The 14,830-nt window shown below is 38.0% G+C and overlaps 1 protein-coding gene across 3 annotated transcripts in view; it reads left to right on the top strand.

Annotated features, from left to right (window-relative positions):
- The window catches only part of AKAP6 (A-kinase anchoring protein 6), a 685,039-nt gene that overhangs the window by 437,827 nt on the left and 232,382 nt on the right, over window positions 1–14,830 (top strand). For all 3 annotated transcript variants that reach the window (XM_032242689.1, XM_032242690.1, XM_032242691.1), the window contains 2 exons: window positions 7,780–7,876; window positions 8,994–9,157. In XM_032242689.1, coding sequence (XP_032098580.1) covers window positions 7,780–7,876; window positions 8,994–9,157 — 261 coding nt within the window. The remainder of the gene's footprint in view (window positions 1–7,779; window positions 7,877–8,993; window positions 9,158–14,830) is intronic.

Here is a 14,830-nt window from a genome sequence, read left to right as displayed (position 1 = left end):
AGGAAAAAAGAGGATTTTTTTCTTTATATCTCTGTTTTTTTTTTTTTTTTTTTTTTTTTTTTTCAAAAGGAAAACAAAGATTTTATAATGCTTATCTTTTTGATCAAAAACTTGGAACTTCTTTCTCCAGAGTACAGAGTTCTTTTTTTAAAAGCTTCTGTTATTATACCTAGAGGTGTGTTACAGATTGTCATAACTGATAAATCAATGACAAATGTAGCCACTTCATTTTGTTGGGGAAATAGACAATTGTGGTAGCGGCTGACCATTTATTTAATTATGTGGTAAGTACCACATGATGAGAGGGCAAAGTTAATTGATGATTTGGGCTATCTCAGCCAGGGTACAGTTTACATGGCAATTACACTGGGATCATCTAAGTGTAATTGGTAAGTAATTTTGTAAGCAAAGGAACATGACAGCTCATTTACATGGTGTTCAATGAGTAAAATTTGGGGACATTTATCAACTACTTCCAAGTGAAGAGTGATTGTACCAGTATCTCCCAAAATGCCACAAGCTGTTTAAAAGCTACATAGGAGGTTTTTGGTACAAATCTACATGCATTCATTCCCCTGACCATTTGTTAGTTGTGTGTTGTGTGCCAGGCACTATCCTAGACACTGAGGATATAAAAATGAGTGAAAAAAGGAGTTCTACTCTCAAGGAACTCATGTATGCAAAGCAGACACATTAATAATTTTACCACAATATAGTAAGTAAAGGTTTGAGCTCTGTGTAAGTACTATGGGTGCCAAGGGTAGAGAAACCAGTTGGGTGGAAGGTAGTCAGAGAGCTTGCTAGAGAAAGTCATACCTGACATGGATCTTAAAGGATGCACCGGGCTTTTCAAGGGGAAGAGTTTGCCAGGCAGAAGTGCCAGCAAGAGTAGAATCTTGGAGAAGCAAGACAGCTGGTGTGAGCTGGAAACTTTAAGCAATCCAGGCACATTTCAAGGCAGATATGGGGCCTGTGAAGTTGAATTGGCTGGGATCTCAGAGGGACCTGCAGGTCGTGATTGGGGGCCTGGATCTTATTCTGTATCCTGGCAAGCCATTAGATAGTCTAAAGAGGAAGAGGATCTTCATCAGAGTTGTTTTGTAGGAAGGTCATTTTGTATAATAAAACCATTTGCATTACTGCAATACACCAGGCCCTGTTGCACGTATATCAAGGCATTTTATCCTCACAGCAACCCCATGAAGTAGACGTTAACATTTCCCCTCATTTATAGTTGAGGAAACTGAGTACACAGAGGTTGGCCAAAGCTACACAGTGGGTGAAGGAGGAGCCAGGATTTGAACCCAGGCTGTCCTGCTCCAGAGCCCTTGCTTGTCAATAGCCCTGTTTCACATCATGTCATAACTTCCTTGACACAGCTGACTGCAATTCTTTGTTTATATAGTGTCCCCCCACCACCCCTTCCCCCCAAGACACACACACAACTGTGAGCTCTGTGAGGGCAGGGACCACGTCTATCTTGTTTATAGCCATATTCTTTAAGCTTAAGACAGTGCCTGAACCTTCATAGGCAAGCAACAAATAAGGAATAAGTCTAGTTTTGATGGCTGGGATTTGAGTTAACCTTACAAGGGATGATGATGAAATCCTGAATCTAAGGCAATGTTAGTCAATATGGAGAGGTGAAGAAGGGGAAATAAATGGTCAGGGCTTGCTGATTGATTGGACGTGTGGATTTTGTTGGAATATTCTCACAGTGCTTCTGCTTTCCAACACATGCACTGGAGGGATGACTTGGCAAAAGAATCTGAAGCAGTGGGAAGCTCACCCTGCTCTTCACAGAGCTCTTAAATTCCTGAGAAGAAATGTTGTGGACTCAGAATGACATGTTAGAATAGACTTCCTTTGAGATGGTTAAAAATAGAATGGACACATCTGCCTGGGATGGTTGAGAGACAGAGCTGCCCTTGGGTAGATGAGTGGTTAGATAGCCTTTGGGATTCTTCCCCTTCTGAAAATTCTCTGATTTAAAATAAATAAAAATTCTCCCAAGCTGCCTATGCTTAACTGCCTGTCTTAGAGAAGATAAAACTGAAGTATTCAAGGGTTGGAAAAGATTAAGTCCAAATGCCTGGATGATAAATAAGGAAACAGAAGCCCTGATGGGTTAAATGACTCCTCCAAGAGCACACACTTGAGGCAAAAGGAGTACCCAATCACTGGCTTCTTAGGCTGGACTTGCCCTTCCCCATGTCTCATACAGCAGCATTTATGTTTTGGGGGGTCCTCTGTGGGCCGACCTGTGCTGGGTAGGAGCACAACAGCAAAGGAAGCCTGGCATCTTCCCTTCAGGAATTCAGAGTGCCTCAACAATAAAGGACACTTATCACCCTGGAAATGTCACAAAGTACCATCTATTACATACAATATTTGGAAAATAGAGAAAACGAATTTTAGAATCCATTATGATTTTTTGGCCTCACTCATTTCCTGGCACTGCTTTAATGCTTTACATTTATTATCTCTAATTCTCACTGTTTCATTGCTTTATGTTCATTATCTCTAATTCTTACGACAACCTAGAAGTTAGATAGTATTCTTTTCATTTTATATTTTAGAAAACTAAAGCACTAGAACTTGTTCCATAAGACCAGACCATTGGTAACTCCAAGTCTAACCCTGTACAAATTATGTTAACATTTTGTTGTGTTTCTTTGCAGTCTTTTTCTATGTACTGAGACTATTTACTTATATACATGTAATTTTATCATAATTTGGAATCTTCATTTTTTTGTAAAATATTCCATATATTTTTCATGTGATTGTGTAGTCTTTATATTGATGGCTATCTAATGTCTTATCAAATTTTAGGAGGTTCTTAAATGTTTATTCATATAAATCTTCCAATTCTTGGCATATATGGCATTTTAAAGATATATTTTGAAGACTGGTACATCTGCCCATCCTCTATGCATGGCACTGTGGAGGGGAGAAGAGAAACAACACAGGGGATCATGGCTTTCTTTTCCCCAGGAGCCCCTCTGAGAATGGAGAGTGGTTCTGGGCACAGCTCAGAGTGGAGCCTGGGCAGAGATGGCCTGAGGCAGATAGCAGGTGACTTTTCAAGCCTTGGCTTTTCTGATTGAACACACATTCTTCCTCCTGCCCTTGTAAAAAGACAAGTTTTCATTTTCTTAGGGTAGTAAAAATCTTTTATCTGAAGAAAAAGTGTCATCAAGTGTCTTATTCATCAGCATATATACCATCTCTTTAAAATGACAGTGGGAGTAAAAGTTCATCAGTTCAATATGTCTTTCACATTTGGAGACTCCTGACTAATAACCTCTGGTATTTATCATCAGAACAGCCAAAGAACTAAATTCTGGCACTTGCTTCTCTCACGCACTGAGAAAAACTTAAAAAGACAGAAGATTTTCTCCATTTTTCCTTCTATTCATTTAGAAGGAAAAGCATACCTTTTTTAATTAAAAAAAATATGAGCATGCAGAAACATCTGGCCTGTATTACCACAGCAGCTTTCTAAATGGCTTCCTCGTCTCCAGTCTGCCCTTTTAAAATCAACACTATTTGCAACAGCTAGAAATATTTCTAGATCACAGATTTGCACATACCACTCTCCCATGTCACTGGCATATTCTTCCCTGACTCTCTCATGGTTCTTGGGGTCAAGTCCTGTGTAGCCATAGCTGCTGTCTCTCCTGCTTGCTCCCTGCCCCAGGCACACTGAGTTGTTTGTGGCTCCCTGCTTTGTGCTATAATATGGGAGTATCTTCAGACCCATGTACAAATCAGTTCCTTCTCTACAAGCTCCCTGCTGGGCTCTGCTGAACCTGGATCCCAGCATGGGCTCCCACAACCCCTATCCAGGACTTATACAGAATATAGCTCTCTATCTTGTTTGCATTTTATTTCATTTTGTTTTAGACAAAGTCTTGCCCTGTTGCCCAGGCTGGAGTGCAGTGGTATGATCATAGCTCACTGCAACCTTGAACTCCTGGCCTCAAGCAGTCTTCCCACCTCAGTTTCCTGAGGAGCCAGGACTATAGGTGTGTGCCACCACATGCAGCTAATTTAGCTTTGTTTTTGCTTGGCCAGCATAATACTTAAATAGGGCAAGGCATATCACTGTTTAGTTTGCACAAGGCTCCACCACTCTGTGTTATGCTCTAAACCCCAATGACACATTTGTTATATGCTGTGTCTTATAAAGCTACTTGTTTTCTTTTCTCCTTTATACAATAGAATATAAGCTCTTTGAGGACAAGGATTGTATATTGTTAACTTTTGTATCTATAAGCTTGACAAAGACTGCTCAGTAAATATTTATTATATGAATTTATGCTTTATTAAAACAACAACAACAACAACAAAAATTAGGCCAGAAAAGCCTCTAAACTCTTTTTGGCCTTTCTGCTTGTTCACAAACATCACAAGACTCATGGAACTCAGTGGACCTGGCAGAAACTAACAGTATTTCCATCAGGTGATTGAAAGTCTGTGTTCATGATTTGATACTGCTAAGATTGAACCACTCTGAACGTTTGAACCTTTGAATGTGCTTATGATCTTTCCTACTTTTTCTTGTACAGGGATATCTGTTTCCATCAAGGCATGTATTTCCTTGATTTTATGTACACATGACTATCAAACTTATGAGTGGAAAGGATTAGATGTATTATTTTATCTGCTTTGCAAGTCTGATCATGACCAAAGTACAGTTAGTGGAATACTCGAATTTGGTCCTGCCAATAAGCAGTACATCCAGATATATGCAAGCTGGTGATGCTAGTGGTTATAGTAATAAAAATGTCCATTGATGAATTTGATAATCCAGTGCTTGTTTCAGTCATTGGTTTTCTATTTCCTTAGTTATTCTCTTCTAGTCATTCAGCTACATGCTGCTTTAAAGATGCTAAAAAAGATCTGGTGTCATCCAGGACCCAGATTACTCGTATTTATGGAATTTCATATAATCAGTGCCATGGGACCATTGTACCTGCCTATGGCAATGTTCTCGCCATAAATTTGTTCTCCAGAGAATGCTCTGCATTTTCAGGGAGTGCTATGGATATTGCAGAGGGACTGTACACTATAGGGCATTGCTGAAGAATGGAAATATGTTCAAGTATCAAGTTTAAGAAGAGAACAGTAACAAAAAAATAAAACCCTTTCATCTAAGCTTCTTTCCCTTGGGAAAGGTGGGGGCAAAATAGAGAAAGCTTATTATAGAATCCTTTAGCAGCCAGAAATTTCATTGACTATTTTGTTAATGTGCCTGCTAGTCTGCCTTCTCAGAGGTTCATTGTGAATTCCTTAGTTGATATTATTAATGGTTAATGGGTGCACCTGAAAATCAAGCAATATTGTACCATTCGGGTAATAGTTATGTTAAATGGTTCTTTTCTACAGCATCAAGCTTATCAGATTATCTTTTTCGTAATAATGAATACCTCATCTTTTCCAATTTCCTAATCAAATGCTTCCATGTCATCTTGAAGCAGAGCCAGTTCCAGCTGCATCTATTCTATACTCTTGGCTTCAAGTATATCAAATTACTCAACCTACTTACAGTTCCTTGGATTCCCATTTGCTCTGAGACATAGGCCTCATGCACCTCTTTGGAAGCTCATGATTACCAACTATTCAAAACAAGTCTATCATAAGTAAACAGTGACTCAAAGAGAGCCCTAGGCTAAATGTACAGTTATGAGGAAATTTCCAGAATAAGTTTCTTCCTAAATTTGTGCTCTTGGGTTGATCTTAGGTGTTATCTTTACCCTGTCTCTGCTCCCTAAAACACACATATATCTCATTCTCATATTGCTTCAGAGTTGAGGATTTCCGTGGCAGTGGCAAAAAGTAAGTGCAGCCATGTTTTGACTATAAAATGACAAACATTTAATTTTTCATAGGTAATACATAGTTTGGATTGATCAGAAGCATGAAGCTTCCCATACATTTCCATATTTTACTTTATTCAACCAAATACCTGTAGTTAAAATAGGACAGTACAAGAAATGGTGAACCGCCTTGGGGAAACCTGATATTGTCACTTTCTGTTATATTGGCTGCTGAAACTTTATTGTATCTTATGCCTCTAGTCAGATGAAATGATTCATCATTCTGGAGTCATCTTTTAATAATGACTTATAATTATAATGGCATATAATTCTTATCTTTATAATTCAAGGCTTCATCTGCACATCTCTCTCTCCTTCATTTCTAGGTTCTTTTGATCATTGTTTCAGTCTTCTGAACTTTAAAAAGATCCATTTTCTCTGCTAAGAAAAGGAGAGTTTAGACTCATCACTGACCACCCAGGATGACTCAGGCTATACGTCCTTCTCCTAGTAACATGTTCAGTTGCCTGTTGGTGCCAGAGGCCATGCTTTATACCCCCTAAATCTCTGTTGCCCAGCACAGTGTATAGAATGGACACAGTACATGGTTTCTAAGTGAAGGAAAAAATGAATACATGATTTCACAATTTATGATTTATTTACCTCTTTAATCCAAAATTATATTCTATCTGAAACTGTATCATTTCAAACTTCTATCAAATATTCTTCATACCAAGTACAGCGCAGTGCATACCTTCTCAATAAATGTTTAGTGAGAGCAAAACAAATATATTTTGGAGAAGGAGAAGCCAAAATTTGGCCACGCAGTATTTCAAAATCTATGCTTGTTCCAATTAGTCAGGTCAAGGAATGAATTTTCATCCCCCAAATTAACCACTGGTTCAATAGATTGGTTACTGTGATTACTTTCCACTAGACCTCCTGTGGTTGGAATGCCTTATGAGATTCCAGAAATGGAAAAATCTTTGGAAAGACATGTATGTTTCTTGAAATATTTAAATGAAAGCCTTCCCCTTCAGAGTGTTATTGATCAAGTTCATCAGATATCCACGAAAATTTCTATCGAACAACTTGTATGTGACACGAATTGGAGATAAATGTAAAACTGGAAATTTTTCAAATTACTTATAATTTGGTAGTCAAGGATAGTAATAATGCAGCATATAGTATGATAAATTTTAAAATAGAAGCAGACATAAGGAGCATCGAGGGGGGAGTATTTAATTCCACATAAAGCATTAGGGAAGGCACCCTGAAAGAAATGGCTCTGAGTTAGATTTCAACCATGATAGGAGATTTTGTCTTTTGGATAACCATCAGGAGTGAAAAATGCCCCTGATTGTGCTTGAGGTGTTCATTTATAAAGCAGTGTCATATTTTGGGGAATAAACTTTTAAAAAGCAAAGATCTGAAAGACATTTAACTCCTCAGTGCAGCACCTGAATCTGCCACTATATTCTTTGTTGTGCGATATCTGAGAAACAGAGTTGAACCAAACCCTACTGTATTAATGGATTTATATATGTGCACATAAGGGTAATATATTTTATGCTGCCAATTTTTTATGGTTTCATAAATAGTGCTATCACTAACATTTCTAAAAAATGAAGAAAAGAGCTCATATGTGCTAGTAGAAATTCAGTATATTTTATAGAACACTGCTATTCTTGATGTAGCCTATGGGATGTGACTTTTCATAAAAACCTAATGAATTTCTAGATTTGTCAGCTGTTTCCAAACAGATGCACTTAGCTAATCTAATGGAAACATTTTGAGCCCAGATCCCAAATATCAATAGCTTTTAGTATTGAAATTAGTTTGTCTATTGGGTAAATTGGGCTGTGTGGTTCTTGATAAAATGTAGCAAGTAATTTTATATGGATGTTTTACGTGTAACTGTCTTGCCAGGGTTTGATGCTCATATTTTTCCTTGCAGAGTTTTAAGTTGAATGTGGACAGTCATTGTGCTCTCAAGGAAGCTGTGGAGGAGGAAGGACATCAACTTCTTGAGCTTATTGCATCTCACAAAGCAGGTAAATCCTCCTGAAATATTGCAAGTCTTTATGTCTCCAGACTATTAAGAATGAAGAAGCATTGCTGTAAATTACTGCATATATTCACTTCCTTATGTATTATTAATATTTACATTATCAGATTGACCTTCAAGATTTATAAATGTTTCATATACTGCATACAATGCTGTGATACTTATAAGATGAAATACTGCCTCCAAATGGTCTGTTCATTTTATTTTGGACTTGCTGTTCACCTGAGTTTCAGTTGAAATTACATTCTTGAAAACTTCACATTGACATGCTTTTTGATGTAGGTGCTCTGGAAATAACATTAAGATAATGAATGAGAATTATAGATATAGTTATAATGCATACACATTAGGGTACTTATACATACCATTACAGATATAAGGCAAGCAGTCTAGATTATTTGCCTGCCGCTTCATACGCGTGAACATTTTGCATGTTCTTTGCTGGTCTTTGCATTAGCAGAGTTTTTGGCCTTCAACCAGTTCTTAGCCCAGTATCATATATTTATAAGGAACAGATTATAAATAAAAAATAGTTTTGTCATTTGGCTATACTTATCCTGATAATAGAAGACCATAAGACAGGATGACTTACAGTTTGGCTCTAGGTTTGAGCTTAGCATAGATAAATAGGAAAAAGATACTATTAATTGGATTTGCCAATGTTAAAGACTGTTGTCTTAATTCTGGCCTATTTACTGTATTTCTCATTGAATTGACTTTACCTACTTCCACATATATTTCTGATCATTGTAAAGTCTCTAACAGATACAGAGTCTTTTATTTGGAATGTGAAGCAGTAATATTATTAATTTTTATGCATTGTGATTTTTGTTTCTCATGTATTTTTTAAATCAATATACTGAGTCTAAATCAATTTCCAAGCCAGTCATCTATGTGGTTAACACATTTTTACATCCTTATACCTCATTTCAAGAATTGCCTTTCTCTATTCTGAGTGACAAATGCTGATATGGCAGGTGTTGTTAATGGTCATTTAAAAATATTTATATTGTTTAAAACAGCCATCTAATTTACTAAACAAAAATAATGAGTAAAGATTCATTCAGGTCCACAACTTCTGCTTTCCCCTTCTTTTGGAAAAGGACTGAAGGACATGCTGCGGATGATTGCAAGTCAATGGAAGGAACTGCAGAGGCAAATCAAACGGCAACACAGCTGGATTCTCAGGGCTCTGGATACCATCAAAGCCGAGATACTGGCTACTGATGTGTCTGTGGAGGATGAGGAAGGGACTGGAAGCCCCAAGGTAAGTGGCTTGAAGTTTGCCTTATTTCCTCTTATTTCCGTCTTCTTTTGAACTAGGCACCACTGAAGTTTTCTTTCCAACCCTAAGGCTTTTCGTTTCTACTGGGTAAACTTTATCTATCTCTCTCTGTATATAAACGAAATGAAATGGCTTAGTTTAAAACAATAAAGCCTTCAACTTTCAAGTTTTCTAGGAAGAGGTCTTTTTTTGAAAAGTGGCAGGGTAGGTGGGGGACTGTACTTTAGGGGTGAGAGAAAGAGGGACATAAAACATTTAGTAAACAAAACATAAAGCATCTTTAACATGAATAATCAGAATGGTTTTAAATTGTTTTGTTGCAACTATAAATCACTATAATCAGTGCAATCACTCAGCTCTGACATCCATTAGCCGCTTGGTTACAGCAAATTAACAAAGGAGAGAGAAAGTGATTCATTATCTCATTCCTGTTAATGACTATCAGATGCATTGCCTAATTAGGGGCTGGTCATTGCAGTGGGAAGAAGGTCATATGCTTTGCCACAAATCTTTTTGCTCTGAGTGTAAGTTCTCCATAATGGTACATGCACCGAATACAAGTACTTTAAAAATGAGTGTTGACATGTTTTGGTTGTTTTAGATGTACAAAATAACCCATAAAACATATGCAATTGAACTTTAAATGAGGCACCTTTTAATACAAACTGGCACTGTTCTAAAGGTATCTTTGGACTCCTAGCATGGAATATAATTTTATTAATTTGATATTTTCATGTAATCACTATTTTGTGTCTGTTCCTATGTGAAAGTAAACACAGAAAACCAGTCTCATAATAAATTCAGAATAAAACATATTGTAACATGGGGGAAACAGATTTAAGAGTTCATGGTTTTTATTCCTGGCTTGGACAAAGTAAGTAAATCATCATCAGATCACATTTATTCAGCATCCCTGTGGATTGGCATTGTGCTAAATGTATACAGAGAAAGTTAAACAAACACTTTGCCTTCCTAGACCCACATTTTTAAATGCAGGCAGAGGAGAAATGCAACTAGCCTGGCAATGGTGAGACCCATGCAGCCAGTGAAAAGCTCAATTTATGGCTTTTGAATCTCAAACTATGCCTTTAACTTATTTGTTGGAAACAGAAGATAGAATGATGAGCTCAATTTCACTTAAAAAAGGCTCCATGAAGAAGGTCACATTTCAAGAAATACTTGAAGGAAGGAGGAAAGCTAGCTTGGCACACAAGCACATATTTTAGGAAGTGATATAATGAAAGGTTCAAAGCTGGAACTAATAATATGAAATGGAGAGTACATTAAGCAGACTTCTCAGGGCAGACTTGGAGCTATTTTAAGGAGTAGGCTGTAGGGAGAAGTTGACTGGGCTAATGTTATGGTGTGTGTGGAAGTGGGGAGAGGAAAGATGCTGAGAAATGACACAGTGAAAAACTTACTGTAGGAGGCAGAGGCAGAAGGATCACTTGTGGTCAGGAGTTGCAGACCAGCCTGGGCAACAAAGCAAGACTCCATCTCTGCAAAAAGTAAAAAGATGAGCTGGCCATGGTGGCATGCACCTACTCTCCTAGTTACTCAGGAGGCTTAGGCAGGAGGATTGCTTGAGCCCGGAATTCGAGGCTACAGTGAGCTAGGATCACACCATTGCACCCCAACCTGGGTAACAGACCCTGTCTCTAAAAGACAAACAAATCAAAAATCTTTATTGTGGCTGTACGATATGGTGACATTCACCTGCTATCTGAGCTACTCTGGAAGCAGAGGTGGGAGAGTTACTTAAAAAAAGCTTCATTGTGTTTTATTTATTTAACAAGAATACACTGAGTGCCTACTATTTAAAAGCTATCCTGTATTGGCTACATTCTACATGCCAGATGCTATTCTACAGCACTTTTGTATTATCTCATTTAATTACCACACAAATTTTTAAAGTAATTCTCTTTTAATCCCTGATGGAGAAAATGGGGGCAAAGAGAGATTAGGAAACTTCCTTAAGGTCACACAGCTTCTAAGTAGCAGAGCAGGGATTTGATTCTGAGCCCTTTGATCACAGAGTGTATTTAGTCTTTCACTGACACTGCATAGGGCCAAGTGTGGGACCAGGCATTAGAGATGAACAATTGACCTCAGTGCCTGTTTCATGAAGCTTGTGGTGAAGTTCCAGGAATAGACTTCAATAACGCATGCTTTTACAGATTGTGATGTACTATGAAAGAAAAGAAAAGGGAGTCACAAGAGGTTGGGCCAGGAGAAGTGATTTAGATCAGGGCATCAGGGAGGGATTGACATTCTGTGAACAGGTCAGTGTGGTTAGAAAGGGAGACGTATGCAAGGGAAGCTGGGTGCCCTGTTGCTGGAGGGGAGGCTTTTGGAGTGAGAAGAGAAATGACATCGTTGCATTGTACTATAAAAACCCCTTACTGGCTATAGTACAGGGCATGCATGGGTGGGGTGGGGTGAGAGGGGATAAGTTGGGAGTGTGCCAAAGTGGACTGCAGAAATGGCACAATGACTTACATTAATGAAAGGGCTATGTTGAAAATGAGTACATTCACCAGGGCCACTTTGAAATCAGCTTATCGTTTAGGGAGGCATTGAGCTAGAATGAACTTGATAACCCAGTGAGGAGAAAGTATTATCAAAGGAGAAGCATTGTCAGCATTTCTTAAAAAGCGGACTTACCTGCCCAGGCTCCTCCTCAGACTATACCAGAACCTCATGGTTGGGGTCCCAGAATCTGCATTCCATAAACTCTCAGAGAACTTCTGTAATAGGCCCCTAGAAAACCCTTTTCCTGCAGGGATTACATGATCCTCACCCAACATGAATAAGAGAATGTCTATTGCATTGTGACTCATAATAGCAAACAATTGGCATCAACTGAAAAGTTTAACATAGGAACTGTTTAATTAAATCATACATTTCATTCTAAGGAAACGTTATGGTTATGTAGCCACAAAAAGTAATGATTTGGAAGAGAATTGGAAAAATTGGAGGATACCTATAATATGCAATTTTGTATTTTTTAAATATATTGAATTTTCCAAACCTCTCAATGCACAAGAATTATAAATTAAAAAATAAGAATACATTTTAAAACATAATAATTAAAAAGTGATTTAAGTGGTAAAATAGGTGACATTGAGCTAACGGACTCAAGATACGAATTTAAATATTAAGAAGAAAAGTATATCTGGGTCTTTTTTTTCTTTCTTTTTTTTTTTTTTTTTTTTTTTTTTTGAGACTGAGTCTAACTTTGTCACCCAGGCTAGAGTGCAATGGTGCAATCTCAGCTCACTGCAACCTCTGCCTCCCAGGTTCGGTCAATTCGCCTGTTTTAGGCTCCTGAGTAGCTGGTACTACAGGCACCTGCCACCACGCCTGGCTAATTCTTTGTATTTTTAGTAGAGACAGGGTTTCACGATGTTGGCAAGGCTGGTCTCACGCTCCTGACCTCGTGATCTGCCCACCTCAGCCTTCCAAAGTGCTGGGATTACAGGCATCGGGCACCACACCTGGCCATATATCTGGTTCGTAATGATTAGGGTGCCTTACTTCTTAAGAGAAAACCAAACAAAAACCCTCCACTTACATTATTCCAAAAGTGAAAATACCTTGAGTCACCTCAGTTTACCAAGAATAACATTCGTATTTTTCTTAACAGCATTTCTATTCCATAGCATTTTCATGTCACATTATATGCACAGCATAGTACATCTAAAAGCAGCTACAATGAGAGGATTTGTAGGTATCTGCAGATGTAGAAGTTGAGGGAGGCTCTGAGACTTTGAGATCCTGACATGACTGAGCCAGCAAAACTCCAGGACTCTACCTCCCAGCTAGTTCCCTCTCCCTAGTCTTGGCTAAATTTCCTCTGTAAGAATGAACTCATCTATACTCAAGGATGAATGTGAAATCAATTTACAAAAAGGAAAATATATTTCTTAATTTAAGCTTAAGAAACTGAAAAAAACAGAATGCTCATTCTTTCTATTTGTTTAATGTTTATGAACTGCTTCTTTACTCTCTTAGGTAAACACATATAATAGTAATAGAGAGGCTCAGATTCTGAGGCCAGACTTTTTGAGTTCATTGATTGGCACTTACTAGCTATGTGTCACTGGGACAATTATTTAACTTCCCTGTGCTTCCATTTTCTCATTTGTAAAATAGAGGTAATGATAATATCCACCTCAAAGGGTTGTAACACAGATTTAAAAGAGTTGACATACCTAAAGTGCTTAGAAGAGTGCCCGGTACGTAGTAAATCCTAAGTAGGAGTAAATATGCAAGGCGTCATTTTCTTATTTTATTTACAGTTCTGGGTAGATGTGCAGGTTTATTACATAGGTAAACACGTGCCATAGTGATTTGCTGAACCTATCAGCCCATCACCTAGGCATTAAGCCGAGCATGCAATAGCTTCGTTTCCTGATGCTCTCCTCCCCTCGGCCCCCACTGTCCCTGCACTGACAGGCCCCAGGGTGTGCTGTTTCCCTCCCTGTATCTATGTGTTCACATTGTTCACCTCCCACTTGTAAGTGAGAACATGTGGTGTTTGGTTTTCTGTTCCTGTGTTAGTTTGCTGAGGATAATGGACAAGCCTTTGTTTTCTAGGGACAAATAAATAATTATAATAAATAATAAATTATAAGTAATAAATAAATATAATCTGATAAATACTCTGATAGCGATAGGAACAAAGTGCTGTGGATACACTGAGAAGGAAATAACTAACCCTACCTGGGGCTCTCAAAGAACAATTTACAGGGAGGCTTTCATGTTTTAAATGAAAGGTAGAAGGATTTTTGCCAAGGTGAAAATAAGGGGCATGGAGAATAGCATATGGAAAGATGGAGAGGTATAGAAACTGTGGTGTGGCTGGAACCTGGGAGCCTGTTGCAGATGCTGAGTAGGCCAGCCTTCCATGGTCTGCACCAAGGCACAACAATGTGACAAAAAATGATCCTTAATAATTAGTGGTTTGACAATAATTCTGCCTATGTCTCTATTAATATAATCCAAGTCAGAGTGAGGTCTCGATACAGAATAAACCTAAACATACTGTTTAAGCTGACATTTTATTGCCATATTATAATAAACAGAGCAAGCTTAAATAGGTTACCCTGAAGTTCTCCACTACTAGAAGCTGGATTTGGCTTCTTAGCCATTATGTCAGTCCTCTTTCCATGATGTGACCTTGCACAGGTCATGTACAAATTGTGCCATGAAATGCATCTCCAAGCACATCTCCAAGATCATCTATTTCATCTTAGACCTAAAGAGGAACTAAAATTAAAACATGATAAAAAGTAACTCCAGAATTCATCTTAGGTTTACTTCAGAAGCTACTGGGAACTTGAGAAGCATAATAGAAAATCTAAGGAATATATCTAGGGGGTATTTTTCTTTTTTGCCTTGTTTGAGAGGCTGCAGAAAAGGACTTGGTTTTAGAAATCCTGTAAAGAAGGAGGATAGGAGGAAATTCAAAGACTCTGAGAAACTTCTCCCCTAGGACTCGGCAGCATACCTTATTTGTTGTATTTCATTTTTTAAAGAAGTGTTTTCCCAGGACTGTGAGATCTTTTATACATGGAAATAGAGAATAGAATTCACCAGCTCTAGAAATAGAGCTTTAGCACTCACATCTAAGAATTGGAAATATGCTTATAA

Source organism: Sapajus apella, unplaced genomic scaffold (assembly GCF_009761245.1).
Source record: "Sapajus apella isolate SASKATOON/1434 unplaced genomic scaffold, GSC_monkey_1.0 scaffold50, whole genome shotgun sequence".
Lineage (NCBI taxonomy): Eukaryota > Metazoa > Chordata > Mammalia > Primates > Cebidae > Sapajus > Sapajus apella.
This window is presented reverse-complemented; position numbering and strand designations above follow the sequence as displayed.